Source organism: Maylandia zebra, linkage group LG11, assembly GCF_041146795.1.
Source record: "Maylandia zebra isolate NMK-2024a linkage group LG11, Mzebra_GT3a, whole genome shotgun sequence".
In the NCBI taxonomy this organism is placed as follows: Eukaryota; Metazoa; Chordata; class Actinopteri; order Cichliformes; family Cichlidae; genus Maylandia; species Maylandia zebra.
In genome coordinates, this window is record NC_135177.1 from 17,016,057 (window position 1) to 17,027,455 (window position 11,399).

At 40.7% G+C, this 11,399-nt stretch overlaps 1 protein-coding gene across 1 annotated transcript in view; it reads right to left on the reverse strand.

Annotated features, from left to right (window-relative positions):
- LOC105941351 (neuroendocrine convertase 1-like) overlaps window positions 1-11,399 on the reverse strand; it is a 137,425-nt gene that overhangs the window by 103,868 nt on the left and 22,158 nt on the right. Inside the window, exon 4 of the mRNA XM_024804235.2 lies at window positions 1,246-1,327. Within this exon, the coding sequence (XP_024660003.1) occupies window positions 1,246-1,327 (82 nt within the window). The remainder of the gene's footprint in view (window positions 1-1,245; window positions 1,328-11,399) is intronic.

Consider the following 11,399-nt stretch of genomic DNA (forward strand, 5'->3'; position numbering starts at 1 on the left):
AAACAGAAGCTGCACCTATGCTGCACCTATGCAGCTTCTGTTTTAGCCAATGAAAATCCAGGTTAAAGCTCAATCATGCAAAAAAGAAATCATATGTGAACATGGTCCAGAAACCATTATCTCTGGGCCAGAAAACTGTCCTGTGGTCAGACAAATCAAAATCTGAAATTCTTTTTGTAAAACATGAACACTGCATCCTCTGGACTAAAGAGGAAAGGGAGCATCTGGTTTGTTATCAGCGCTCAGTTTAAAAGCCTTCATCTCTGATGGTATGGGGGTACATCAGTGCCTATGGAATTGGCAGCTTGCACATCTGGACAGCCTGGATCAGTGCAGGTTATGCATTCCCAACCAGATGACATCTTTTTTCGTCGAAGGCCTTGCATATTTAAGCAAAAAAACAAAACAAACACCCCCCCATCCCCCCACTCACACACAGTGCATCTATTACAACAGCATGGCTGCATAGTACAAAAGCTGAGCGTTGAACTGACCCGCCTGCAGTTGAGATCTTTAAGCAACTGAGAACATTTAGATCATCATGAAATGAAAAATATGCCAAAGGAGAGCCAGGACTGCTGAGCAGGGAGAATCTGATACCAGACAAGAATGGAACAACAAGAGGGGATGCTAATGTTAAACATGGCCCTGTCCCAATTTTATTGAGATGTGTCATTGCCCAGCAATTTCAAACTGACATATGAATGATTTATATTTTTCTTAAAATGCTACATTCTTTAAATTAAAACAATATGTTGTGTTTTGAATGAAAAATTGGTGTATGAGAGCTGCAAGTCATTGCATTCTAGTGTATTTATTTATATTTCACACCATGTGCCAACTTTTCTGAAATTGAGCCTGATGAAGCCAAGTGGCTATTGAAAGCCAAACTAAGAAATACTTTAACTGCAGTTGTTTATTTATGTTTTACGGCCTTTTTATAGTTTTATTTGAAAGGGTACAGCGAAGAACGACAGTAAAGCAGAGGGGGAGAGAGAGGGGAGAAGCAAAGAGCCATGGGTCGAATTCAAACCCGGGCCGGCCGCTCTCAGCCATGGTCGCCTGCTAATCCCAGTGAGCTAAACCAGTGCCCGCCTTCAGTTGTTTATTTAGTAATGGGTATTTCATGGCAGAGGGACTTGAACCAAAGTTTTCTGTGAAAATCACAGAAATTCAGCAAAAACTAATAACTCAGCACAGTGAAAAACAAAGCATTAGTCAGGGAACAGTATTAGTCAAACTTGCCATTGGTAGTGCCATGGTCCAGTCTTGTCACAGGAATTCGTTTGTCTCTGTAATGACAGTGCTGTCTCTGCACCCAGTGAACCTGGAAAGCACACAACAAAAAGAATCAGAGCTCACCTGTAAACTGGAACTATTAGTTTGTAATCTTCTCACTGATAAATGAAGGTAACTCTGAGTATTTTCATGTCTGTGTTCTCCACTTTTCTTATACAGGCATTTCAATTTATTTCACTCTTAGTGGGTGTATTGCGGGGGAATCTGAAGCAGTAAATGTCAAGTTTGAAGTGGTTTGAATATTTGAGCTAGTTCAACTTCTTTTTTGGCAAATTTCCTGCCTCTGGGAAACACTGCAGTGAAACACACAAATAACGTACCTGCAAACACCTAATGTGTATCTACATGTCGCCAACTGCTTGTTCACAGGAAATCATTGGAAGTCCAGACATTTGGAATAAAATGATACAGAAGAAGATGCTGTGGCCTGATTTAAACTCCATGAATGGAAGCATATTTTAAATGGGCACTTTACTACTTCTTTACACTGATTTGGAAATATGAAGAAAAAAAAATCACTTCACCTTAACAAATCACCTTTGGCTCATCCCAAAGACGCTCATGCACTACAGCTCTATTAATCATCTGTCTCAATTTCGCTTTCGCAATTTAACTTTTTTTCTTGTTGTAGTTTTACGAGGATAAAAGCAAGACAGTGAGAGGCACCGAACAAATAAAATATTTTGTCCTATTCTGCTTCACACTACTTTGAAATAGAGGGGGGAAATCCATAGCACGGGGAGAGCTGGGCATCTTTATGGAGGAGAGTAAAAGGTTTCCTCTTCATTAGTTCAAAGAGTACTCGCTTACTCTCTCCTTTGCCGTTCCATTGTCCTGGGTTAAAAGCAACAAAAACACCCCCGCCTCACCTACACCTCTGTCCTCCACAACACGCATGTGCACGCATTCACGCGCACGCACGATTTCTTTCATAGGCCGCTGCTCGCAGCTTTGATCTGATAAGAGGCTGGTCCTTGTGAAGGTGGGTGAAGTAAATCAAACAGCAGATCACAGACACGCATACGCACACGCACATATCACTGTCAGGCCACTATTGTCCTCTTACACTTAAATCAGAGTGGAAGAGGTTGAAAATAAATACTACTGAGAGGCGGCGGCAGTCTTTTATGTTCCTAAAAGCCTGCTTGGTTTATTCCCTCTTCACCATCTTCAATTATACTCAATTAACAAAAGCTAGGAGCTGGTCTAACCTTCCCAAAGAAGACAGCTGTTAAAGCTAAGAACTCGTCATACGTGATGTGAAACAGAGGAGAACTCAGGCAGAGAGAAGATGTGATGTGCACAAATCTGCAAATGTAATCAAATGGGTGTTTATTTTAGGTGCAGCGTATTGATTTATGCTAATTTAAGATGATTTAAAGCATAATAAGCTAAGTGTAACAAACACTTGGATTTGTTAGCACATTTAGGCAATTCCTATTTAGCAAGAGAAACATTGTTTCTAATTTATGTGTGAGCTATACTATTGCTTTGTTTTGTTTGTTATGAATACAAAAACATGTACCAAATTCAGAGTGCAGCTCCAAACTAGCATTTTACTTAGGATATACTGTGTAGCACAACAGTGCACTTGGTACATATGTATTCCTCTGGATAATCAGAATAACAGAACTGATAGTTCACCTTTCATGCGCATTCATTCAGGACATTCACATAAATGTCATCATGCTAATGCAAAACGGACACGAGCAGTTTCCCAATACAGCATGAGCCAGCCACTGGGGTCCACTGAGACTTTATCGTTGGCATGCAATGGACAGCATCAGTGAGCAAAAGCTTGCAGCTGCCTTTCACTGAGTTTTTATTTGCACGTTGCAAAGCACTTCTAAAAAACATAGTTATCTCTGCAACGGAGTTTATGTTTCTGGTAGCATTTGCATGTGTGTCGTCATTTTGTCTCTGTAGTTTTTAACAGGTTTTGAGTGAATTCTGCTGAAACGTTGTAGCGGTTTAGAGTGGGGTCGTGTTAACAATCCATTCAAAGTTTGCTTACGTCAACTTAACGATTTATTGTGTGAAAATTGACACAAATCCTTAGGAACTATCATTCTTAGTGTGGTACATATTGTCAACACATAGAAAGTACTGTATAAAGATTTAAAATATTATGTCACATTTGACCTCTGATTAACAAACTGATCTGAAGGTCAAAGTAACAGCGCTATTTAAAACTATGTATCTTATTGCCATTATTTGTAATGACAGTTTGTACTGTCATATAGGGAATGAGCTATGACATACGGGGAATCTAAATTTCACCTCTAAGCTCTACTTCAAGGTCAAACTTTCAGAAAATGGTATGTGTGGTTTAAAAATATCACATTATAGTTTGCATCCAAATATCATGTCACATTTGACCTCTGACCTCAACTTTACATTTGACTTTTGTCTTATTTCAAACTAACACCAAAATGTGTTATTTTGATTGCACTACAAACTTCTTAAAGTGCATTCAAAAAGAACAATGTAAACTAAAAGAATATGTACAGAATACAATACTATTATTATTAAAAGTAAATACTGTAGAGTGAGCTGCCATGGTGGAGGTTTGCACTCTCTGAGTTCTTCTTGTTTTATTATATTTCTGTTTTAACTTATATTCCACTATATACAATATGATTGTGGGCTTTTAAATACACTGGTTAAAGAAAGTGTTAACAGGAATATTTTCAGATGCATCTCAAACGTCAGGTCAAATTAAACTGGGAGTAGTATTGGTAGGCTATTGAAGATATAACCATTTTCAGCTGGCTAAGCAGTTAAACACCAGAGCGGTGTGTGGCAATAGTTCCCAGAAACTTTTAGAGAAAAGTATTTCCAAAGTCACTCTATTTACGTTGGTTTCCAAAAGTGAAACCAATGACAACGGGATGGATGAAAAATTTCCGTGGAGGCGCATAAACTCGCTGGCAAATAGTGAGTGTGTGCACGCATGTGTGAGGGTGTGTGCGTGTATGTCCCAATAGCCTTGTTAAACCCCTTCAGCCTCTCCTCTCGGGGAGCAGCCAGGACATGGTGATCAATACACATGATAGGGAGCTAATCGCTCTCTGTCAAACCAAGCCCTGCCATCTACTAATGGCACACGCTCACTTGGGAATGCGCGTGTGTGTGTGTGTGTGTGTGTGTGTGTGTGTGTGTGTGTGTGTGTGTGTGTGTGTGTGTGTTTTCAGGCCTTAATGGCAGATTGAGACTCTTCAGGGAGTGTTGCTCAAGGTTAGGCTCAGGGGACGAGGGGCAATTGACCATACTGTCTGTGACACTGACCCCTCTACTGTCAGCACATTCATCATCCAACTGTGATGCATGGGCAGCACACACACACAAACACACACACACACACACACACACACAACAAAATGCACACAATTTCCAAAAACACATGCCACATATACCTGAACTGAAAAATGACATCGTAAGTTTGTGCAACATCAATTATCAAAGCTGCTGACACTTTGCCCTTCACAATAAAAGCATCACTAAATAGAAAAAGAGATATACAAAAGGAACATGGTATGAGATCAATGGAAAATAAAAATAAAGAAAAAACTGAAAAACAAGTTTGGAAAACTCATTTTTAAACAGTGAGTGGGGTAAAAGAGACACAGAGAGAGAGCAGTGGAGTACTTGCTTGATTGAACAGCTGAGATAGAACTGACAGAGGCACAATGTGAATGTGTGGAAGAGGAGGGGAAGAAAGACAGCGAGATGGAAGGAGTAAAACTGCATGAATGTGTGTTTAAAGACATCCCATGAAGAGTGTGAGTGTGCGTGTGAGAGTGTGTGTGTGCGCGCACGTGTGTGTTTGTTTGTGTGCAAAAATGGCTCTATAGAACTGAAATGAATGAACAAGGAAGGTGCTGACGAAACGCAGAAAGAAAACTGTGGGTGTTAGAGAGAGAGAGTGAGTGTGTGTGTCTGTGCAATACTCCCATGTCTCTATATGAATGAGTGGATGCGGTGGATGGCAGGCAGCTGCAGCAGTGTGATAGCCGAGCCGAGCTGCACAGATATCAGCGCTGACATTTTGGGCTTCACTACCCACCCACGGCCCCACGGGAAACTGATGGCAATAGCAGCAACAGTGGCCGCATCACCCCACCGTCGCTGCCTCCGCTGCAGCCCCAACCCCTCCCTGAGCTTGTCAATCTCAAAGCTTTGCTTCCTGACGCACCGTCGGCCTTAGCCTGGCTCTGGTTGGACCCATTATGCCACACAGCAGTGAGCACACCGCATGAACTACCGTCACCAGACCCCGCAATGCACTGCTGATTCCTATCTAGTCCTCAACCCTCCCACCACACTCACCAAGTCTGCCTCTTCATTCAATCGCATCTCTAGCTGCCAGACTGATAGTCCTGACCGCAGAGAGAAAAACGACAGAGAAGAGGGGGTTTTTTTCTGTGTGTGTGTGTGTGTGTGTTACTGTTGCAGAGAAGGCGAACAAGGAAAGATGGGGAGCTCTACAGTAGCACACAGTAAAGGGAGGGAGGGCAAAACTGCTGAAAGAGAGGAAATAGATAACAGCGTGATACACTCTGGCCCCTCCTCTAGGCTTCTTTTAGGGCACCTCTTGGCCTCCTCTCCTCTACCTCATTCCTCCCTCCTTCCTCCTCCCCCACCAACCCCTGGGCCCTCTGGTGTGTTGCTCACTCCATTGTGTCAACCTTCAGAAGTGCTCAGTTTGAGTGGCAGGCCGTCACAGATCAGTTCCCTGCTAAAGCGGCCCGGCAGGCCAGGGTGACGGGCCAGGAAGGGATCTAAGTGGGGTTTATCAGCGCTTCTTAACGCCTCTCCGGCTGCCTGACACAAAAGAGAGGGGTATTAAACATCTAAAGCAAACCAAAAAGCGTGAAAGCTCCTTATAGGGCCGCGGGATTGCGGATGTGACTGGAGTCTTAAAAAAAATAGCAGAAAAAAAAGAGAGGAAAAAAAAAAAGAAAAATAAGGAGAAGGGGAAAAAACACACACACAAACGTCTCAACAGTGAGAAAGTATTGAGGGAAAATTCAAATGTTTTTCCTGTCCTTTGTGGATAGAAGAGTGGGTTGGAAAGAGGGAGGGAGAGGGAGAGAGAAATCCTCACATTTGAAACAGACATTATACTGCTTGCAAAGCTGAACACAAATATGCAAGTTAGCTAATGTAAATCAGGTAATGGTAACCCAAACAACAAAAATGATAAGATAAGCCCAAACGGCATTAGAGTGGTGGTTGGGGTGAGGCTCTTAACTTCATATTCTGTCTTTTAGACAAGTTATCTTTACAGCCTTTTTGATGCCGCTTGGAAAATAATATGGAGCACAAATGAGGCAAAAAACAAACAAACTTAGATTTAACTTAGCATTAAACAAAGCTTCCAAACTTCTGTTAAAGCTCCTAAATCAGTGTGAATACATTACAGATTAAGATTTTATTTTGCGAGCTAACAATTATTCTGGCCTTGTAGATTACAAATGTCGTATAGTCTATCGTCACAAAATAAAATCACAGTAGTGAACAGATAGGTAAACTACTGGTAAAATTAATTAACAACATTCATGATCAAATTAATGACAAATGGATTACACTTAGTAGCTTTAGTTGCAGCGACCACTGACCCCATCTATAAAACAGTTTCCTAGATTTATAGTTATTCTCAGAACTAAGAATTGAAGCCCCAACCACGCGTTAGCCGCTAAATGTGGTTGGGGCTTAGCAGCTAGCACTCAAATGTCAGTAAATGGTGTCTTTCACTCCCACTGGTGTTGAATCAATAAGTTCATCAGAGTTAAGAGTTGTTTACTGCCCACACGAAGTGATTTGCTCGACATGCATCACTTTGGTGTTGACGTTTGGTTGCTAGTGGACATTCCCGGTTGCACAATGTCCACTAGCATAATGCCTACTGTATCTAACACCCACGATATGTCAAAGAGCAGAATCATTCACTCCCAATGGTCGTGGCTTCAACTACTTGCTTAAAATATGAGCTTCAAATATCAAATATAAGTTCAATTAAGGAACCAATTCACACAATTATCTAATTCATTGATAATTCTAAGTATAAACAAAACATTTCCAACAATTTCATATAAAGTTTTATGAATGTGAATTTCTGCTTAAGTCATACTTAAGAACATAAAAGTTGATCATTTTAATAGTAATATCTGTATTGCTCAATGGATATATCTAATATGGTTTTTATTTTAAATGCATCAAAACAGTTTGCACATAGAAGAAGTGAGAAGCAGGATGTACCTGAAAGCACTCTCACTCTTATTCCATCTCTATTCTACAGACATAGCAATGTAGTAAAGTTATGCTTTATGCAATTAAAATTCTAGGACTTTAGTTTAGGCACAATATCAAGAATTAACAAAGATTACTATAGATTTCTATAATATAATTAACACGTTCATCAGACAGAGTGTAACTTTTTAAAAGCAACATATAAGTAGGGATGGGTACCGGTATCCGGCACCGGTTCTGACATAAACGGTAGCAACCAGACCGAAAAGCAGAATTTTGTTAAAAGCCGAGAAATGCACCGTATTTGATAGCTTGCTGCGAGACTTCACACCGTCCACATCTACTGCGTGTGTGGTGCCCGTTATCGGACCTGGAGTTAGCAACATCCCCCAAAAACCCGAAGAGGAGAGTCCTGGCCCCTAGCCCTGCCAGTGTAGCAGAAATGATGACGGATGATGATGATGGCAGCAGCAGCCGTTCTTCTCTGCATGAGTAGCTTAATGTTGTACGTGTGTAATTTACGTTGAGTAGGCTAACCACGCTATTAAATGAATGCATGTAAGGTGAACTAGCAAACACCGTCGTAGTTACATGCGGCTGTCTTCTTGTTTGATGGCAGATACTCCCTTCACCCTGGCCAAAAAGGCTAAAATGACCAAAGAAAAGTGGAAAACAGCTAAACATGAGAGGTTTTTGGACAAAGTTTGTGTTTTTTCCATTGTTTAAGCACTGCTTCCAGCCAAGAGTGATACCAGATATGCCCTATAGCTGCAGAAAAGGCACACATTGTTATCTTTTTACAAAAAAAACAGCTAAACATGAGAGGTTTTTGGACAAAGTTTGTGTTCTCCATTCTTTAAGCACCGGTTCGAGCACCGTTTAAGCACCGGCACCGTTTCAAAAGTACCAGTTTGGTACTGGTATCGGATAAAACCTAAACGATACCCATCCCTACATATAAGGCTAAACTTGCACTGACAAAAATATTTTTCGATTTGCTGTCACATTTTAAACACTACAACAACTATCACATTTATTAGCACATTTTCACTTTTATACGTTTTTAAGGATTTAACACACTGCAAATTTTAGAGGTCGTTCAATAACTCGATATTCAATCACAAGGAGATCGAGCATCATTTGACAACAACTGGACAATGCATGCTCTATCTTAATTTAGCTGTGGCTGTTTAGAATATATTTCATTTTTTATGCAAAAATAAGACTACCTATTGGTGAGCTTACACTAGTTAGGTAAGCATCACTAAAAGTTTAGATGTTTTGCTAGCTGCAAGGTAAAGCCTATATTTGACTTTATTTTTTCTAAAAGCTGACCTTGGCCTTTCATCATTATAGCATCCTCACTATAATAAATATCTTTTAGCGCCCTGCTTATTTTTTTCAGTTTATATAAGAAAAACTTCACACTTGTTCTGCCGGTAATGTCTTTTCTCCTTGACTTCTGTCTGCAGCTTGCAGCTGTCGTCTCAAGTGTTGCATCAATAAGGTGCCTGTACAGCTCAGATTAATGAGACAGATATTAAAACAGATTTCTTTTTAAAAAGAAGATTCAAACCAGGTCATCACAAGACTGGAACATGCTGTGAACAGTGCCTTTCTGTATCTGTGTATTAAGTGTGTAGTACACCAGCAGGAACCAATGTGTGTGTCAAAAGATGGCAGGGGGTTAGTATCTGAGACATTTGGTAAAAGGTCAGTATAGAGTTTGGTCAGAAACATGTCTGCGCGTTTGAGAATGAAACCACAAGAGGTACAATAGTTAGGACAGTTCAGAAGAGAGTCGTTGAGGGGAAACGGGGTTTCAAATAAACTACGTACACATACACACGCAGAGAGACAGAAGAGAAACCATGTGTGTATGTGTCTGTGTTTTTGCTTCGTTAACAGCATTTTTACATGTGCTTTATTTGCCAGATGTGCATATATGGTCTTTCTCCATGTGTCTCTAAACCCTCACATTGGTATGTTTTTCCACAGCTTTGCTAATGATGCCATTAGCATTGAGATTAATACCACAGCTGATTGCTGCCTTGCTGACAGAGGGCTGCATCAGCTGGGATTACACAGTGGCAAAACCTCCTCCTCCTCTGAGATGCCACTGTGGCCTCCATTCAATGTGACTGTGTGTGTGTCAATGCAGCAAACAATAGACTGAGGCTTCTATGAGCTGCAGCAGCTGCGGCAGATCGTGCTAATTTATTAAAGATGTTTCTTATTCTTCTGTCAAGAAGATTTAAATAGTTCCCTTTCATTTATTTTCTTTATAAAGGACTCCTCAATAGTTTGCAACAGTTATGATATACAGACAGGTATAAATGATATTTTATGTTGCGTCTTATTTTGTTTGCCGTGGTTTTACAGCATTATTAATCAATACGCCAAGTTACACTGCACAGCTGTTATTACAATATAGTTACAACTATTTCTAAAAGGTAAAACAGCCCTCGGTTTAATTCCACCTCCTGACAGGAGTAGATCTATCTCGTGAAAACACAGCCTCGTTATGCTTTTGCTACACAACGATGCACCAGTGATTTCACCTTTCATTTCAAAATGCAGGTGCTTTGCAGAGTAACACAAACACCTCAGTGAGTAGCACTCTACCACATCACTGCAAATGGGATCTCAGCAACAGTAGGGCTTTTTTACCTGTAAATACTATTCTACTGTAAATACTATTCTAACTGTGAAGGGCAGATTAAGCCGCACGAAGCTAATTTTAACTCCGTCGCAACCTTGCAGTCTACTAAACTTTATATGATGCAGTAACTGGTGGGTTCTGCTATCAAACCCACCTGCTATGCAATCCAAAGGAAAAAAAACAGCAGACGTGTTTGTAAAGATGGAATCCTGGTCAGAGGTGGGCGGACGAACTATTGCTAAGGCTCTGGCAGGAGGCCAGCTGCTTCAGCTAACACACTCTAATTGTGTTTGACAACACATAACCCAACATAAGCATGTCTTCCATAAACCCACAACAATATTAACTGTATTCAGCTAAAAAAAAGAAAGCAAATAAAGTGCATTATATAAGTTGGGAAGCAAAGAAGTTTCAAGGGTTTTCAGAGGGTTCAAGTAAGCTGCAATAGCAGCATTTTTTTTACTTGCTACAAAACTAAACGATAAGATTTCTTTAAATGAAACAAAATTCCAAAATAAAATGACTGTAATGGAAAAAAAATGAAGGCAGCTGGCAGGGAGAAGCAGCGTCTAAATACGCAATTGTTCATCATCCCAAAACATTATTTGTGCAATCCATTAAATGTAAGACTCATTACGAAACGTGAGACATTTAAGGGTGGGAATTTATTTTCACCTAAAGTTACGATAGTAGAAAAGTAATTAAAGTTACAGTTTAATGAAATCATGAACCATACATGGAGTCACTGGAGATTGTGCATAAATTACTTCAATTAATCACACGCACACTGATTCAGATGATAACTCTGAATCGGAAAGTTTGGAATTCCTTTCTCTCCTTTGCTTTCAGGCTGTTTGTGTGTCTGTGTGTGTTCGGGTGGGAGGGTGGTTTGTAGTTGTGGGGTAGATGCACACACACACACACACACACACACACACACACACACACACACACACACACACACACACACACACGCACGCACGCACACACACACACACACGTCTTTCTATGTGAGTATTTTTATTGTTTTGTGTATTTTGTGTGTATGTGTGTGTGAGAGAGAGAGATTGAAGGGGCAATGTGTTGGAGAAAGGCCAGAGGTCCGGTGCACCCTGGAGAATGGACAGGGGCGAAGCCACATCTCCGACCCTTCCTCTCCCTGCTGTCATGGGATGTCTCCCTGAAT